Consider the following 20,037-nt stretch of genomic DNA (forward strand, 5'->3'; position numbering starts at 1 on the left):
TGTTTTAGAATCAATGGTTCCTTTCCTTTTGTTCTCTGACTTCTTCATCTCCACAAACAGTGAATATTTCTTCTTCTTTGAGTTTTCAGCCTTTAAACTCTGCTCTCCACACTCTGTCATCTGTCTCTGTACTGGAAAGTAATTGCCTGAATGCTATTGTTGAAAATCAGAGTTTTGCTTTCAGGTTATGTTTCATATGCCAGAAGTGTCTAAACAGCTTTGATGGAGTGTTACACTATTAGCTCTTCCACTATTTAAAGCTTCTCACTGTAGTTTTATTTACTGACTGACAGCGAGCTGGTGGGTCACCTGGTGTTGTGCATGCTGTATGTGGGGCAGTTCTAATATACTATACTGTTAGAGGGTAGGCTGGATATAGAGTTGCTATCTTGAGCTCTTGGATTTAGTTTAGAAGTGTACAGCAGATATACATCACTCCCTAGAAAAAGCTACTTTCCTTTGTGCAAGACATCAGATTCATAACAGCTGTAGGGCTGCTGTTCTCCCGCTGACCTCGTTGCAAAGGCAGCTACGGGGATAAATGAAGTCCGGCAGTTTACATTGGCCTGTTAGTTAGAGGGGTCACCCTATAACCACAAAGTTACACATTCAAATCCTACATAATTTGCTGTGGATGAGAGCATCCGCCAAGTGCTGAATGCAGAGCGTAATGTAAACTGTGCTGTGCCGATGGCTCAGCTGTGACTCACAGAGAACTTATAACAGAGAGCAAAACGCTGACATTTGAGGTTATATACGTTCTCTCTCCCCTTTGTTGTTCACTGGATTTACCATTTGAAACATCGACTGGTGTAATGAAACGCTAAACGTTGACTTAGGGTGGGCCGAGCGCTCGAGTGTTAACAGTGATTAAACTGATAGAACCGTTTTGCGTTTGCAGAGCGCTCAGTTGCAACGTGGCGCTCGTTCAGGGGTTAATGCCGTCATCCATGCATGAAGGCACAAGTGGGCAGCAACGAGAAGAGCAGGCTCTTTATTCCGTTTGCCAAGTAGAATTTAGCTTTTCCTCTTCAGGCATTTAATGGAGATAACAGCTTGTTATTCAGAGGGCTGCACTATAGCAGGGCCGCCGCCGCCGCCGTCGCTACGTTGCTGCTGATCAGCGCTCATTAAAGCCCTCACATTGTTCTCTGTCTACTGGCTGCAAATCTCCACTTTAAAAAGCCAACTTGTGTTTTTAGGCTGTGTTGACATACCATTAGTAGTCTGCATTCTGGTTGCTTTTTTTTAAAAATATTGCTAGCATCAGTTTCTTTTTAAAAATTATGATGTCTTAAGGCAGCATGCGCTTTTATTCCTGTTATCTTTAAGCAGTGTTTTCCTGCATAGGAAATAGAAAAGCCACCACCTTGTTAGAATTTCATGTTGTTTCAGCCAAAACTTGATGATGTCGGCAATAATAATATAAAATGATTGTACAATTATTAAAAAATAATATTTGCATTTGCATTGATTTTTTCCTCTCTCTAGAAGTATGAAGACACCCAAACAGTACACCTGTATTTGATTATTGACCATGTAAGCATCAATCTGCAGCTAGAACAGCCTCCCCTGGCTGAAGGGATTTGCTCCCATTCAGCCTCCAGTCTGAGTGTGGTTGGCTACTGGTGTTGGCCCGTCTCACAGTCGGCGTTCCAGTTCATCCCAAAGATGCTGGATGGGGTTGAGGTCAGGGCTCCGTGCAGGCCAGTCAAATTATTCCACTAACTGATAAAACCATTTCCTTATGATGGCCCTCAGTTTAAGCACTGATGCATCGTCATGTTCAGTTTCATTTTGATTTGAAAAATAAAATTCTGCTTATAGGATTTTGGTTATTCTGGATTCCATTAGACTCTCCAGGTGATCCTGTTTTACTGGCATTTTAAAGAATATTTTTAACAACACACTGTGAAACAAAGAGCTTGCTTTGTGGGTGGCATTTGTGTAACAGATGATGTGGTGCATCACTGACTTTTTTCAATTACAATAGAAATAGATTATCAAAGCTGGTGCTTCTTGTCGGCAGAAGATCAGGATGTTACCATTTATTTTCCATTAAAACAGTAAAGGTTCAGGTTCAGTAGCTCACTGAGGCACCTGTGCCTGTGAGTTAAAACCTTGTTCAGCTCTGCAGGGCCTCAGTTTTGTATTTTGTTGTTGTGTTTCCTTCAGAGGCCTCCCCCAGTCCTGTAAAGAGCTCCCCAGAAACGTCTCCCATGACCTCTCCACGACAGCGCCGTGACTCAGACCGCTACTGCCAGCTATGCAACGCCTGGTTCAACAACCCCGGCATGGCTCAGCAACATTACGATGGCAAAAAGCACAAGAAGAACGCCGCCAGAGCAGACCTGCTAGAGCAGCTGGGCAAGACCCTGGACATGGGCGAAATGAAAGGTATGGAGGCACAGCTGAGGTGACTCATTACATTTCACCATGTTACTGGGATTTAGTAGAATTCATGCAAGTCTGACTGTTATGTTTAAACCATTGCCATTGCATGCATTTTAATTTTTATTCATATACGAACCACCTTATGGAGCTGATTTTTGACCAACGTCTCTGAACCTCATCGCCTCAGTGCTCAGGACGGCTGTCGTGTCTCTTTGCCGACGGCTGTGAGACTCAAACTAACAGAACAGTCATTTCAAGGTGTTAAGTAACGATACACAGTCCTGCTGACCACAGGGCTTCTCATCCACTGTATAATGTACTTAAATGGACAGGAGAGTGACCTAGTGGGAGAAGAAATCATCCCTTAATAGAGTGATCTTCATGGTTCAAGCCCCTTGTCAGCAGACACGCTGAAGCTGAAGTGGCCTCGAGGAAGATACTGACACCCTGCAGGCTGCAGGGGAGCCGTTCAGTGACTGACCCTGACCTCTGACTTGCCTGATAGGGAGGTGACGGAGGATCTCCCTCATGGGGATCAATGAAGTATTGCATTACTATTTGTTATTGCACACCATTAAAAGTTAACCACGCAACTGATTATTTTCTTTGGAACCAAAGATTATACATCTATAGTTTGTATTTAATGCTGATTATCAAATGTAAGCATGCTAACACGCTAAACGAAGATTTTTAGGGCACATCATCCATCTAATTACCTCACTAATTGTTTTATATATATATGAGTATATGGAGCAACTGTTAGTATTTTCTCTTCTATACAGTTTTACTTGGATATTGAAGTTGTAATTCTTGCTTTTGCATTTTTTGTCTTTGGCTTTTGTCGACATCTTTATGGATGAGGGACTGTGTAGTCAGATATGGAAGCCAATAATGTAACGTGTAATATTGATCAGTTGTAAAGAGCAGCATTCATTTGGAAACATTGCAGCTTTTTGTAAGTTGTCCACTGCTGAACTGGCTCTCAGCCCTCTCGACTGGAGCTGTCAGCTGGAGTCCTTTTGGAGTCCACCAGTGTGTCACAAGCTGTTAATTTTATGGAGGAGGAGGAGAGAACGCTCTTGCTTATGGTCTCCCAGTCACAATATGTCCATAACAATTACACAATATTATTCCAGCCGGTGGAGGGCTGGCTGCCAGAAGAGCAGAAGGAGCCCAGAGGTGCCCCAGAGGGCGTTGGCACATGACTGCACCGCATGGGTGAAACAAGTCCTCACAGCTGATTGGACACAGACTCCTAACTCCAGGCCTGATTGGTTCTTTATGTCTATAGGTGCATTGTGGCTGGTTGAGGGCAAATCCAGTGTCTGATGTCAACTCGGCTTCATCATGTTAACTTTTGATGTCTTTATGAAATACAGTTTGGTCTGTTTTGGTTCATGGTCACATGTCATGAACACTTTTAAGCATACAGGTTATATTTATGCACCAAAGTCTCGTCTCCACCGCTCCACTTGGAGGCTATGGTCTGTAATGTAAAACCGTCTTTATCTGTGGCTTCATCTCCTTTGCACAGCGCCTGGTTTTGCACTGTGTTAAGAGACTGATTCGCCAACATCAACACAGTCATTGGATAGGCTGAAAATGTCAGCGTGCTAGCTGAACTATTCAGCACTTGGTCTAATGAGAGTTTCTCTCCAGCAATTATCAATTAGTAATGAAGTGGCAAATCATCCTATCAGGCAAAACCACCACTGTGAGCCTGTGGATAGGAGAATGGGAGCGCAGCAGGCATAGCCGGGTATCCATGCAGGCGGGACATGAGGGGAGGCAGAGGATGCTGCTGCTGGCAGATGCTTCCTTCACAGCTTCTACTTGAAGCACTTTTCGATATTTCCTCTTTCATCTCTCAGCCCATCCTCTTTTTGCTGCTTTCTTCTCCTCTCTGGCCCATCCGACGCTGCCGTTCCCTTTAGCTGACCATCAGCAACATCCTCTTGCACTTCTCAACTTACTGAGAAAATGTGCAGTCTGACTCTGAAGATTGCCATGTGATGAAATATTCAACAGCTCCCACAAAGAAGAAGGTGGGAGGTGCCATCATCCTGGGGTCTGCATATTGTTTGGTGCACAGCCACGAAAAGTTGATGGTAAAGAAATGAGAGGGGGGTGGAGGGGGTAGAGGGAGAGTATCCGCAGAGGAGGAAGGCCATTAGCTCTCCTCTGCTCCTGTGTTTGAAGTGTAGAGAGGACCCTCCAGGGGTCAGCTGTACCTGCTGCCCACCTAGCTCTTAGCTCGGACCGTAATGAAAAACACACCCGCTTTTTTTAAAAGGAGGTCTGTAAATGTTTTATAGCTGTCTGTAGATACAGAAAGGGTACAGTTATGTAGGTACAAGAAAATATAGCTTTACTTTACAGCTACCAGAAAAATGGATGCGACTGTACACCTGCGCTCTTTCAAATGGCTCCAAATCATTTTGGCATAACAAGTCTGCAAAGGGTCCAGTAGTCAGTTCCATCCTTACTGCTCATTCTGTGCAAAGTGTATCGTAGATATTGTCGAGATGAAATGTTTCATTTACTGTAACAGTGAGGACTGTGATGTTTGCAGAAATGTAAATGGGGTGGAACATTAATTTGCGGGAGATAGTCCATTAAGACACTAATGCAGACAGATTGTGTAAGCACTTTTCTCTGGTTACTGCCGCTGGTTACTGTTCTCTCAAAGTTCATTCTGTTATTTTTTTCTGAGATGAAGACAAATATGAGCAATTTTACTCCATAATCAGATAAAGTCACTCGTTCCTAACTGTGAACGCAGTTATTTGTAATATTCTGAACTTTTAGCTCGGCCAGTTTTTCGACACATGGATAGATTTACCTGTTAGCTGGAACCTCCAACCCTCCCGCACTGTGTTTACTCTGCCACCCCCAAGTTCCCACCATGGCATCCATGGCACCTTCAGTATATGCCCAGAAACCAGTGCTTATGCTGGAATGATACTACGCCAGGCTTTCTGTGTGTAATTTAATCTGTGATAGATTGATTAAACTGTATTTAGGATAATGGTTTATGTAACCACACAATAAACTATAACGTTGAAGGTTTGACACAAGATCAAATAATAATGCATCAGCTGCCTTAGTTGATGGTACAAATTTAAATAGTAATTAACCAAATTACCAAAAATCAGTTGACACAAACTGAATCTGGGGATTTTGGGGCCCTGCAGATCCGGGGCCTGGTTGGTAATCTCTAGTCTTACACAAAGGTCAAAACACAAGATTTGAACTTGCTGTCGCTCCCAAATTGATTGACGGCATTTTACAAGGACGAAGACTTGGCAACAACCAATTCTTCAATCAACCAAACTTATTAAAGCTCTCTGATGGTGTTACTGGTTTGTTCACACTGGCTGCTGGTAATCATGGCAGGAATAAAGGCCCCATACTGTTCAGTTATCAGAAGTTGACTTTTTTGACTCAAAATCCTCAATCATGTGAATAGACTTCAAACTGCAGTAAATGAATTATAAATTGGCTGTGAGAATGTGTTGATCACAAATCTCTTCAAGTATTTCCTGCATAGTTAAAGAGAAATATTTTAGTGGAGTATCACTTTCAACCAGAGTCTTTCTCTGGCAGAGGCCCGGCTAATGATGGCACATGGTTCCATAGATCACTTCAATTATCTAAACCTTGAGGAATACAAAGAGATGATTGCTACTTAATTCTCTTAATTGCACAGGAATATAATGGAGCGCCTATAAGGGGCTGAAACATCAGACACACAGAGCTTTTATCTCCCTTCATTCTGTCTCCATGCGGCAGCTAAAAGAAATCTGCTCTGCTTCAGTGGTGGAAGCATCTGAGTAACAAACTTCTCTGAGGTTTTCTCACAGTGACGAGCAGACACTGCAAAGCCAGACGGCAGGCTGGTCGGATCAGCTGTCAACAAGCCACCAGGTCATGTTTATCTTGTCTTGACTTGTTGGACATTAAAAACTAAATGTTGATCTTTGAAAAAAGCAGAAAAGCTCACGATAAACTCGGCATAAGCAACATTTTACACACTGATGTTTTATTTCATGAGATGCCATTTGGTGAACACTGAATCTTTAAATATACCTGCATGCTGTCATTTCCCTTGTTTTATTAATTAGTGTTACTGTGTACTCTAGCTAATGTGATTTCCAACATCAGCAGACACAAGAATCATTCACTAGTCATGTAATTTCTTGCCAGAGAGGAAAATATTAAACATAAAATAATGCAACGTAGGCAAGAGTGTGATTGTTATTAGCCATTACAACTACTATTTCCTGGGCTGTAATACAGCATTAATATGCTCTTTCAATAATATCAATATATTATTGAAGGAAGATGTGCAGCAAGGAGAGGATGAGACAGACGTAATTGACTGGAGGAAGGTGATGTGTGAAGGTTTTGATGGAAGTTGAACCATTTTTCTGTCTTACAACTCGTATGTGTCGGTGCACAGGTCAGTTTATTTGACACGAGTCTGTTTGTTCTCTACAGGATAACAAGAGATCACAATCGGCACTAACAGATGCTTCTTGTGTTGGATGTGAGGGAACGGTCAGCATCTCTTTATTCTTACTGCTGCATCCGTTTCTATACAGCTGACTTCAGTGATGACGTTAAATGTGTGAATGATGATGAGAATCAAAACGATCCTGCTGCCTGCAAAGCACATGAAACTCTAGAAATACAGAGGATGATGTATGCTGTATATTTATATTATCAGGATTGGTCATGTGTGTTTTCACTATGATACATTCGAATTTGAGATGAATGTTGAGGTTAAGGTCAAATAGAAAAGCTCTTCTGAAGATTACTTCTGGATGGGTCTGAACAATAAAAAGAGATCAGAAACAGCTAAAGGAGGACAGAAACACGATTCCAGATGAATGATAATGTTGATCTGTAACTGCTGGATGTGGAAATATAAGTTAAATATGCAGCATCAACTTACAAGTTGATGTTCTGATGTTGTTGATGTTCTCAACTCGTTACTTGGTTATTGCAGGTTTACTGATAATATCTAAATGTTATTTTTCTCACCAACATAGCGATTATAGCATTATGACTTCTCTGTGTATAAAACTTCAGACCTGTATTTGTGGTTGACATAGTTTTAAACATCTGTGTAAACCTTCCAGTTTCCTATAAGAACACTGACCAGTTCTCACGTTACTGGTCTACATAACATCACTCAGTATTCAGACATTATCCTGCCATTCCTGGCATCAAAGGTGCCATTATATTCATCAGGCATAGTTTCCTATTTAATGATGACAAACTGACGGTAAGTCTGGTCTGTAACACAGACACTCATCAACCTGCTGGCTGCACGTCTAAGATTAATGTTTATGTAGGAAAACTCATCACTCTGCTGGTCTTTGACCAGTGAAACCACAGCTGACGGATTATTACAGTCTGTTAATGAAGTACAGCTGAGAACATTTTCTGGCCACAGTTGTGATTATAGCCAGTAAAATTAGCTTTTGATTTGATGTTACTGTTGTAGCCTTCTCTACTCTTATTATTAATATTAAACACTTGTAAAGTTATATGGGGCACCGCTCTTTGCTTTCAAGAGAAAAAACTGATTAATCAGTGTTATATCTGAAAGTCAGTGACCTCTGCCTCTCACTGCAGAGAAACATAACAGGACAACTTCCTAGGAGACATTTATTTAACAGCTAAATGTCTTAATAATACATGATAAAGAGAATAAGAAGACAAATGAATAACAAGGCTTAAGTTGTGAGATAAATTATTCACTTAGTTGGCAATAGTGAAGTGTGTAACTTAAAATTATAACAAAATGGAGGGACGCTATGGTCTTTAACTTCTCTAAGGAAATGAATCTAAAATAAATCTGCTTAGTTGGATCTGTTGGTGTGCAGGCCTGTGAGCCTGCAGGGCTCCTCAGCTGAAGCTGTCTCTGGGGCCGGCTGAGCTCCGGGCGGCTCTGTGGATGCGTTTTGGCTGCCGAGCCGTCGGTTCGACAGTGGAGCCTTTGGGCTGTCTGGCTGTCTTGCTTCAGAGCGAGCAGAGGGTCAAGACGTCACTGGCGCAGTGTTGCAATCAGTCGGATGTGGACAGCATGCATCAGCTGTGATCTCTGTGATTTCTGGTGATGTTGTGGTTGAGTGTCGAATAAAATTATTTCTGGCTAGACTGCTTTGTATTCCGTTTGGGCTCGGGTAATTCTTCAAAAGGAAAACTCTAAAAAGACCACAAAAATATAACAGAAAACAAAAGGAACAACTCTTCAGTTGATTCTGAAGCACTCTGAGTCTCATTTCAGAAAAAGATTAAAACAAAATGCGCAGAGTGCTCCTCAGAGAGGGTTGAGGGCCAGCCTCGGGGCTCCTCAGAGAGCAGGGTTGAGGGCCAGCCTCGGAGCTCCTCAGAGAGGGTTGAGGGCCAACCTCGGAGCTCCTCAGAGAGCAGGGTTGAGGGCCAGCCTCTGAGCTCCTCAGAGAGGGTAGAGGGCCAGCCTCGGGGCTCCTCAGAGAGGGTTGAGGGCCAGCCTCGGAGCTCCACAGAGAGGGTTGAGGGCCAGCCTCGGAGCTCCTCAGAGAGCAGGGTTGAGGGCCAGCCTTGGAGCTCCTCAGAGAGGGTTGAGGGCCAGCCTCGGAGCTCCTCAGAGAGGGTTGAGGGCCAGCCTCGGGGCTCCTCAGAGAGGGTTAAGGGCCAGCCTCAGAGCTCCTCAGAGAGCAGGGTTGAGGGCCAGCCTCGGAGCTCCTCAGAGATGGTTGAGGGCCAGCCTCGGAGCTCCTCAGAGAGCAGGGTTGAGGGCCAGCCTCGGAGCTCCTCAGAGAGGGTTAAGGGCCAGCCTCGAGGCTCCTCAGAGAGCAGGGTTAAGGGCCAGCCTCGGAGCTCCTCAGAGAGCAGGGTTGAGGGCCAGCCTCGGGGCTCCTCAGAGAGCAGGGTTGAGGGCCAGCCTCGGGGCTCCTCAGAGAGCAGGGTTGACGGCCAGCCTCTGAGCTCCTCAGAGAGGGTTGAGGGCCAGCCTCGGAGCTCCTCAGAGAGGGTTGAGGGCCAGCCTCTGAGCTCCTCAGAGAGGGTTGAGGGCCAGCCTCGGGGCTCCTCAGAGAGGGTTGAGGGCTAGCCTCGGAGCTCCTCAGAGAGGGTTGAGGGCCAGCCTCGGAGCTCCTCAGAGAGGGTTGAGGGCCAGCCTCGGAGCTCCTCAGAGAGCAGGGTTGAGGGCCAGCCTCGGAGCTCCTCAGAGAGGGTTGAGGGCCAGCCTCGGGGCTCCTCAGCGAGGGTTGAGGGCCAGCCTCGGAGCTCCTCAGAGAGGGTTGAGGGCCAGCCTCGGAGCTCCTCAGAGAGCAGGGTTGAGGGCCAGCCTCAGAGCTCCTCAGAGAGCAGGGTTGAGGGCCAGCCTTGGAGCTAGTCAGAGAGGGTTAAGGGCCAACCTCGGAGCTCCTCAGAGAGGGTTGAGGGCCAGCCTCGGAGCTCCACAGAGAGGGTTGAGGGCCAGCCTCGGAGCTCCTCAGAGAGCAGGGTTGAGGGCCAGCCTCGGAGCTCCTCAGAGAGCAGGGTTGAGGGCCAGCCTCTGAGCTCCTCAGAGAGGGTTGAGGGCCAGCCTCGGAGCTCCTCAGAGAGCAGGGTTAAGGGCCAGCCTCGGAGCTCCTCAGAGAGCAGGGTTGAGGGCCAGCCTCGGGGCTCCTCAGAGAGGGTTGAGGGCCAGCCTCGGGGTTCCTCAGAGAGGGTTGAGGGCCTCGGGGCCCCCTGAGGCTCCTGTTTTTATCAGTTCCGAGAGTTTTGGGTGTGTTTTGAGGCGTGGATAAGCCGCTCCCACCGAACCTCCCAGTGAATATTAATTCCTTTGTTTGGGACTTCTAAGGTGTGGCTGATACTCTGACTTGAGATGGTAAATTAATTTCCTACACTGGGGAATGAAGAGTTTGTACACGCAAGAATCACATACTTTAGGCATCACTACGACCAACCAAACATAACATTATGCCTCTAAGCTTCCTCTTACTGTACTTCAGCACACTTCAATCATTCAATAAGACTTCTTGTCTAATATGCTTATCAAAATATAATTGTCTAACACTACAGTAAAACACAAATTAAAACAATTAGGTGATTTTAACCTACTGTTTGTATAGTGATTATATAACATATATATATATAACATTCAGAACATATCAACATAAATTCAACATGACATTTCTTCAAACATCTCTAACATTATCAGAAATATAAATGTCTATAAGATAAGAGTGAGTATAAAAGGTTAAAGCAGCAGTTAATGTGAAATGAAAGCAGTTCATGAAACACCACATTTCTTCACATTTATAATGAGACAAGCAGATCCCAGATGGAGAGTCTTTGGGGATACGAGAGACCCCAAAGGGAGTCTGTGTGTCCATGTTTAGAGTTGTCTGGTCCATTTAAATACTTTTCGCCCAATCATTAATGTTGGTTATTTTGTCAGCCATCTGACTTTCCAAGAGTTTTGACGCAGTGTTGGTCTGGTCAGCGTCATGCTGTCACAGCCTTACTCAGGGAGGACGTGAGAAGGGAAAAACACTCACTTCCTCACTGAGGGAAGAATTTAAAAGGTTTTCTCCAGTGGAATTAAAGAAAAGAAACAGACTGTCCTCTACACTGTACAGGCCTTGTTACACACACACTTTGAAACTGTGTTTTTCAATATAAAAACATGCAATCAATCTGTCCTACCAATGGATGAATGCTAGCATAGCTGACAATATGTGAAAATGAATCAAAACACATAAACTCAGTTAACTTCCTCACTGTGCCGCATCTGGTGTTTTCACTCCCGTCCATTAGCATGACTGCCAGAAGAGCAGTACATTATACTTCATGTCTGCTCTGCGTCTGGTGCATCTCTTGTTTGAACAGGCCCTAAAGATGATTTCAGACCGAGCAGCTCATAGTCATGAAGTGCTTCTCCTGGTGAGGCCGGTGAGACAGCTGCAGGGAGGAAGCTCTTCACGTGGCGAGAGGCAGGATACTGTATGTTCCTGCTGAACATGTAATGCAATGTTAAATCTGTTTCTTTATTTAACAAAACAACAGCAGACAAAGCAAAGATTATACAGCCATCTCAACTGTAATGACAGAACTGACATGTTCGGTAGGTTAAGTCTAATATTTTTGCATGTTAGCAACAGCCTTGTGATCTTTATTTGTTTTTTTAAATGCTTTAGTAGAAAGTGATGTAAGGGGTTTGTTTTCTGCTTGGTGTAATTCATTTAGGCAGGTCTGAACTCTGTAATCGTTCTCGGGACGCAGACCAAAACAACTGCACCAAGACCCAGATGAACTCTGGAACGTGATACAACCTCGATCAGACTCGACTATGTATACTCTGCAAGTTTGAGCTAAATGACTCCCATAGCCAGGTGTACTTTGCATGCTGGGATTTAAATGAGCAAATTTAACAGTTGCCAGCAGCCAGCTGGAGAATTAATTGAGGTCCGACCTAGACAAACATCAAAGAATGTGTTTGGTTACAGGACCTTCTTCAGGACCTTCTTCAGGACCTTCTTCAGGACCTTCTTCCTGTGTTTACGTTCTCACTCCTGCCTCAGACACATCTGACCAATAAGTGGAGTGAACAAAGGTTCTCACACAGCTTTTAATGATGCATTTTGGTTTGCTTGGATTTTTCTCTGTGTGAAAAGAAACTTAACCGATGGGAAAACGTACAAAGTTTAACCAAATCATCCACTGATTTAGACCAGAGCAAACAAACTATAAGCTGCTGTGAAGTCTGATTGGAAACATGTAGAACATACTTTCATGTTAATCTCACTGGCAATACCATCAGTTCCCAACAGACACCTGCCTTGCTTTTGATGAATAAAGTGAATGCTGGTTAGCGAAGCGGCCGATCCAACTGAAAGACCCTTAAAGACGCCGTATGTAGAGTTTAGTGGCATCTAGTGGAACGGACTCGGCAGAAATGGAATATAATATTCATAAGCATGTTTAGTTAATTTAGTGTTTAGTTTTAGTGTAAAATCACCTGAAAATAAGAATCATTGTGTTTTTGTTGCCTTAGAATGAGCCTTTATATCTACAGAGGGAGCGGGTCCTCTTCCACGGAGGCCGCCATGTTGCACCGCTGTGTTTCTACAGTAGCCCAGAACGGACAAACCAAACACTGGCGGTAGAGACGGCCTTTCATTTCTCACTGTAGGTTTTCCTACACACTTGGAAGGGGTGGAGGGGGGGGGGGGGGGGGGGGGGGGTACTCAGTTCTGCAACCTCACCGCTAGATGTCACTAAATCCAACACACACACTGGTCCTTTAACTCTTAACTGGCATTTAATTTGATTGGTCCAACAAAGCACAGAAAGCAAAGTGGGTCAAATACAGAACAGAGAAGCAGAGAAATAACACTGAACAGTCATAATAATAACGGTCCAAGTCATCATGATCAAGCACTAATGAGAAGTTTAGAGTTTAGCATGGCTTATTCTCAGGTAAAACAGCATGATTGATCTGAACTGTTGTCACAGTGTATTCTGGGTAATGACGTAGAGTCCTTTCTTAGTACAGTACGAATGGAGGATTGTGGGAGTTGTGTGAAAATTAGCAGCTGTGGTGTAAAAAATTCATAGCTAATGTTGAATCCTGTTAATAATACACCCTTTACCTCCTTTTATTAACGAGGGACTGCTCAGAAAAACACAGATGATGATGTTCACACGCAGGTTGATTCATCTCACAGCTTGCTCGGATGCACAAAGTGTCATTAGTGTGACAACTATCAGTGTGCACACAGAACAGGAACTCCTCACTGTTTTAACATCTGTAAGGCAGATACAAGTTGAATATAAACCATATAATATTATTTACTGTAAGAGTCCAATGAACAACACGCTGTGGTTACATTTCTAAAAAAGTAGAAATTGTGTGTAAATTTCTCTATTTTTTAGTGCACTAACCCTACTTTAAATCAGATTTTGTTTTTGTTGCTACTTTGTGTATGTATGTGGATATTTATTAAAAATTCACTAAAAAGAACATCTTATATTTAATTAATGTTCAGTTCCACAGCAGCATCTTTTCAGGAGATTTTAGTGAGTAACTCTAAAGCCCTCGGGCCAAAGCAGTTAAAAGAGAAAAAATACACACATATAATGTCTAAAGTCTACTGTCAGTCATGTTCTCCCAGATCAAGCAGCAGTCAGCTCGCTCGTTCTCATTATCCTGGTCACTCAGTTCCTTTTGATTCCTCATGTAGCTGCCAAAAGAAGACACAGTGCTCTTTGATTTTGTCAGCGCTCACTCCAAAACACTAAATTTAGATTGTAGTCTAGCCTGTCAAACACCCCGACAGACAAATTGTGTTTTTCCAGACTCCATCACACCCATTAATAGGAGATGTGTTTCTGGCAGATGTGATTTAGCACGTCTCCCTCTTTCTCACTTTCTCTGTTTTCCAGCTCGTCCTTGTATGGAGCCCTGAAACAGCAGCTCTCAAGCTGTTGCTCTTGGCTGTGTGTTATATTTGCTACTCCCCCTGACCCTAAAATAGATCTATTACTGTCTTAATAGTAGTCTCAGAGACTGGCAAATTACAAATGGCTGATCAAGGTCCTCTTCAAGAGGAAACAAAGGGCAGAGCCTGTCCCCGCATATACTAACTGGTTCAATTTAAACACTAGATTGGACCAGCAGAAGTCCAACTACTGCCTGTTCTCCTCAAGATATTACATCTATACTTAATGCACATTTCATAAGTGTATGCAATTTCAGAGGCTAATCTTATCCGTCATTTGGTGAGCATTCAAGGCGATGAAAATACTTTTGAGTGATGATTTGATTGTTAAAGTCCATTTCACAAAGTAATCTATTAGAATATGCCCCACAGTTGCAACTTACCAAACAATTTGTCTCATTCGTATGCAGATTTAGCATATGTGCTTTCATCCTGGGTGTCCTGCTGCAATCAGAGAGGGAATGAGCTAAACTTGCACCATCTGAGTGGGGCAGATGGCTGCTGGTTAATTTACCATGAACCATGGACCTGCATCACCTTTTCCCTGCTCATAAACAGTCCTCACAGAGGGCTACGCTGCTGATTAGTCATACTGCCACCATGTTCCCTCCCAGTGGCTTAGGCAATAGGTCTCAATTAGCTGAGAGACAACCAGAGATTTACTACCGAGCAAATGAAATAACTCAACTCAGCGCCCGATGAGAAAGCCCCATTGTTATTGTTGAGTCGATGTACAGGCGACTGTGGCAGATAGAGTCTAGCTAGTGGTTACCATGTTCTGTTAGCTTTCCATGAGATTGGATAGTTTATTAACCACTATTCAAACTGCCTTTGACTTAAACTTTCTATATGTTATTAACCTTTCAGTGCAGCTTGTAAGAAGTTGATGGTCTGTGTTCATGGAAAGGGACTTTTTCTTCCAATTAAATTTCATCTTGCTGTCAGCTGAGTGACCCCATTAATGCAACAGACCGAGGGGAAAAAATTATCGGTCCGGTTCATGCTCACAATGGCTTTTAATAGAAGTTCAGCTTTTGAAATTATGCTAAAATTACAAATCTACTATCCCAACATCCCGTGATTGGTTCATTTTGCTTTAAGAGTCTGCTGGGAAGCAGACTGAGACCCTCCTTTTCAAGTGGTCTCTGTCCTTTTGTTTGGTCAACACCAGAGTTTGATCGACAGCTTTTACACCAGCCTAAACTAAAAACACTAAACACTCCTCTGTGGGAGGAGGAGGCGGGTTCGGTGGTAAACCAGGCTAGATGGAGCCAGTAACACATGGCTAGATAGATAGTTAGATGGCAAAAAGTTGCAAAAGCACGACTATTCGAGACCACTGGTTGCTTCCCATTTCAACCGGACATTTTTACCACATTTTACTGCATTCATAACCAACGGTTGCCATGTATAACCATGTCTCTGATCTCTTCCTAACCCTAACCAAGTGGTTTTTGTGCCTAAACAAAACCAGATCTTAACCACAGCGTTGTCACATAATTATTTTGTAACGGCATAGAGTGTAGCATAACATAATGTACGGTCCTATTCCACTGGGTTCATTTTCACCTGTTTGTAGTTGCAGTCTGCCCCGTCTGAAGCATCATAATGGCAGTAATAACAACGGATAACAGCCATTTAATGTGCCGATAACATCCGAAACAGGATGGTTTTACCCAGCAGCTGGTTAGCTTAGCTTAGCACAAACACTGGAATTGGTGGGAAACAGCCAGCTTGGCTGTGTCCAGTGGTAACAGTATCCGCCTACATGCACCTCTAAAGCTTATTAATTAATACATTTTATCTTGTTTGACAAACAGAAAACAGAGGAAACCAGGAAATAGTCAGGCACGTAAGCATCTGTTAACGTTTTTTCACCTCTCTCTCTCAACCCAACCGGTCAAAGCAGACGGCCGTAACACTAACCCACCAAGAGCCGGTTCTGCTTGAGGTTTCTACCCGTTAAAGGGGAGTTTTTCCTTTCCGCTGTCACCAAGTGCTGCTCATGGAGGAATGTTGGGTCTCTGTACGGTCTAGACCTGCTCTATGTGAAAAGTGCCCTGAGGTGACTTTTGTTGTGATTTGGTGCTATATAAATAAAAATGGATTGATTGATTGATTGACTGCGGTTTCTCATCTAACTCTCTGCAAGAGAATAAACGTTTTTTCCCAAAATGTCAAACTGTTCCTTTAAAAAGTTTGCCCATTGGCTCCTTTCTTTCAAAAGTTACCTCTGTGACTATAAGATCAAATTAAGACATCACTCAGCATTTTTCTCTGCATGCATCAGCTCCACAACCTGTTCCTGTGGTTATACAGTAATACAATTCCAACTTAACCCAAATAAATGAGACTGCAGAGCACATTTCTCTTCTTCTGCATCCTCTCCTAAGCTGCTTCTCTTTTCTCAGCTAAGGGAGAAGTTAAACAAAACAAACGAGTCTCCGATGACTCACCAGCAATGCCTCAGATGACAGGAAGCAAAGGTGATTGAGGGGAAGCCCTACCGAGGCCCGAAGGCTCCCGGTGCTTCATCGCTCATGCAGGGCAGCGCCATGAGGGAAGAGCCACAGGTGGCTGGCAGTGATGGATACCAGGGCCGCCATATAATCTTTCACCCTTTCAAAAATTGTTTGAGAAGCAAGCTGTCAAAGGGCCACTGCAGAGCAGACCCTCACTGCTCGCTGCAGAACTTAAATGTCAGCTCATGACTGCGTCTGGGGACGCCAGTGCAAAATTGAAATCTCAGCCCTGGTGGCAGCCATCTGACAGAGTGGTTATTGTACAGCTTATCAGGAGGGAAGTGAAAGAGAGAGATATGCCTCCCTCTCTGTGTCTGGGGAATGTTGGAGGGAAATAGCTGACATCAACATCTGAAAAGTAAGTTGTTAGCAAACGGAAAATTTTCACTATCACCTACACTTTCTACATTCCAGCAGCTCATTGCTCGGTGCGTCGATTTAGAGTAAAAGATGGTTCATATGGGAAAGTTGATTGAAGAGGATATGGAAATGTGATTCAATGAGTGCAGGGTGACATTTATTTTCTCCTGGCCTTTTGCTCTGAGGCATATTTATGGGGGAGTTAACTCAATTGTTAGAGCAAGACAGTCAAGACGGCCATTTTTCACACCACAATAAGATTAGTACAATATGACAGCAATTACATAGGCTGGTCATAATATGCAGCAACAGAACACTGACTCAATCCAACCATTATCACACAGAGGATGGTGTTGGTGCATGATTTTTTTTTTTTTTTTTTTTTTAAATAACTTTTTTGTCAAATGGAAATGACTTATGCATGCCTATCAAATTAAAAGCATGATTATTTGCGTTCATGAGAAGTTAGTGGTTACAGAGCTGAGTAGCTTTTAGCAGACTTTTTAATTTGGTTGTAAAAGTAGTGATGGAACTGCAGGTAGGACGTTCCACTGAGTTTCACACAGAAAGCTGACCGACCAGTGAAATGGTACAATCTGGTCTAGAGGATATTCTGGAAGATCTCATAGAACTTACTGAGCGAGTGAACACAAAGCCACATAGTGGAGGAGGACAAACCATTTAACATTTTATAAATCAGGCACAAAAAATTCTTATAACTCAGTAATTGTATTTGTCCATACAGAGTGTTTAGAGTAAAACAAAAACAATAAACTTATAGATACTAAAAACTAAAAGACTGTAACCTGCTCGCAGTTGAAGGGAAGTGTTTGAAGTGAACACTAGTATGGAAAGGGTTTGAAACTCTTTAAACTCTTTGATCCTCCCTCTCAATGATCTCGGCGTTAACAGTAGAAATACACTGTTCACGTTGCAAAGTAAGTATCAGGTTTAAATACCAGGCAGTGATGCCAGACAACGACCCAGGTTCAGCTTTTTGCCTGAACGTCAGGTCCACATACATCAGTGATCTTTTTAAAACTATTGAAAATATATTTGAGTAATAGTAACATAATAAAATGTGCATATAAACACTCTACTGGGGGAAAAAAAACTAATCACAGGTCTCTGCAGTTCTACCTTTCAGATTCAGCTGTGAAATGTATTTTCCTGAGATTGAAATGCATGACATTTCATTGTCTGCATCATTCTAATTGATTTTTTCCACTCCAGCAGAAACCACTATCAGGTAAGGCAATCATGAAAACCCACAAGGACGCTCACCTGAGAATGAAATGTATCTGCATCGAATAAATGTTGTTTTTATAGAAGGACTCTCTAGGTTTGATGGATTCTGCATTGATTTTATGCAGGAGAATGAAAATCATATTATTGGGTAATGATTCTAAAATGTCATATTTTTATTTACAAACCACACTGTAACTGAGGATGAAATATAAGCTGTGTTTATGGAGTCTACTCATTTCTTATTTTATTTCATTTGATATGTATTTGTGTGTGATTCCAGGTCTGAAACGAAGCTACTCCTGTGAAGTCTGCAGCGTCACACTGAACTCGGTGGCACAGTACCACGCACATCTGCAGGGCTCAAAGCACCAAAACAAGTGAGTGGATCACGCCACCGTGCACTGCAGCAACACAACTCATTTACACTTTTAACTATTGATGCTGCGGTGCTTGATGCTAAATGCTACACCTCATCTTTGGCACTAAGTATGTTGTTTTCTTTGCTTTCATCTGTGTCCTTGGAAGCTCCTTAAGGAGGCCTGTGCAGTTTAGATACAGTGCGTTTCACATGGCATGCATAAATGATGAGAGTATTGTAGAGACTGAAATTTTAGATGGGCTCGTTTTGCTAAGGGTATCCTGTGATTTATTCCTCATTTAAGTTCAGTCTCATTAGACACAATTTTAAGGAAACATTCTTTAATTGAGCTCTTTGCTGCTTTTACTGATGAGTCTGACGCCTGCGAGAGTCAAACTGGAGCTGAGAATCAACAGTTTGGTCACAACAAACAAACAGCCTGCTGGAGTTCACTCTCTAGCAGACTCCTGTCTCAAAACCAGCTATAAAACAAAAGCTCATTTAATAAATCTGCACACAGCCAATTTCCTGAAACTCACAACAGATATATTAAATAAATACTGAGAGGAGCTTTTGAAAATGCATGCACCATTAAGCAAGTTCTTCTAAACAAATGGGACTGGTACTGCAGTGAGTAGCTTCAGTCCTCATCTGTTTTAAAATCACAAAACATAAATAACAAGCTAGTTTTCTTATTTTCATGTCAAAATGAAACAAGAAACAACCTGATGTTTGATTGTAAATGCTGCCTTATTGTTCAGAGCAGTGATACTGGTACCGCAGGGCTTTTCCTGCAGTCACCAGCAGGTCTGTGGAACGATTGTGGAGTTCAGCTACTCAGAAAAAACTAGAAATCATGATTTGATCAAGTATACCTATGTATTTGCATTTAGGAAGACTATGAATAGATGAATAGATTTACAGTTGTTGTGATGCTGATCTTTAGAATATTTATTTATAACAGGTCTTCCACCAACCAGAGTGAGGTGTAACACCTTAAATGAACCATTCATTCATTTATTTCCTTGGAGTCTTTCTTCTCTGCACTGGTTACTTGACCTAAAGCAGTTTCAGTAGGAGCAAGAGGACTGCAGACTGTCTGGGGTTTTGCGTGGGCTCTGGGCAGTAGGTGTGAATTGATGGGGCTTACATGGTGCATGTCCTGGAATTAATTCCCCCTGTTGGGCAGTTTCTGGCTGCACACATCCACAGGGATGCTGGCATCAGGAGACGTGACACGCCGTTTAACAGCCCTGTGCTTTAGTCACAGATGCCTGCGCCGCCTTGTTGGAGCCACTGGGTTTCCATGCAGATCCTCTCGTACAGTCACACACACACACACACACACACCCTTCCCTGAGCAGGGCAGAGCTCTCAAAGGGAATCCAGGCCACATGCGACCCCCCTCCGAGCCCCCACCTCCACCCCAATCAGCCTGATTTCACCCACATAGCCCACAACGGTGCCTCGGGTCTATTTAGGTCATTTGCTTAATGCTAGTTTACACGGACAGAATAAAGGCTTATCTGCTTTAGAAAACTCCAGAGAGGGGCTGAGGATAATATTTTATGTGTCTGGTGTCCTTTATCACAACAGCACCGGAAAAAGATTACACAAAGGCATTTATTGTCTGTCTAAGCCTGAGAGGAATGGCTGAAAATTGGAAAAT

General features: G+C 43.2%; 1 protein-coding gene across 2 annotated transcripts in view; it reads left to right on the forward strand.

Annotated features, from left to right (window-relative positions):
- The window catches only part of zmat4a (zinc finger, matrin-type 4a), a 133,614-nt gene that overhangs the window by 94,598 nt on the left and 18,979 nt on the right, over positions 1 to 20,037 (forward strand). For both annotated transcript variants that reach the window (XM_067601742.1, XM_067601750.1), the window contains 2 exons: positions 2,176 to 2,397; positions 18,291 to 18,387. In XM_067601742.1, the coding sequence (XP_067457843.1) occupies positions 2,176 to 2,397; positions 18,291 to 18,387 (319 nt within the window). The remainder of the gene's footprint in view (positions 1 to 2,175; positions 2,398 to 18,290; positions 18,388 to 20,037) is intronic.

The sequence above is a fragment of the Thunnus thynnus genome, chromosome 2 (genome assembly GCF_963924715.1).
Source record: "Thunnus thynnus chromosome 2, fThuThy2.1, whole genome shotgun sequence".
Lineage (NCBI taxonomy): Eukaryota > Metazoa > Chordata > Actinopteri > Scombriformes > Scombridae > Thunnus > Thunnus thynnus.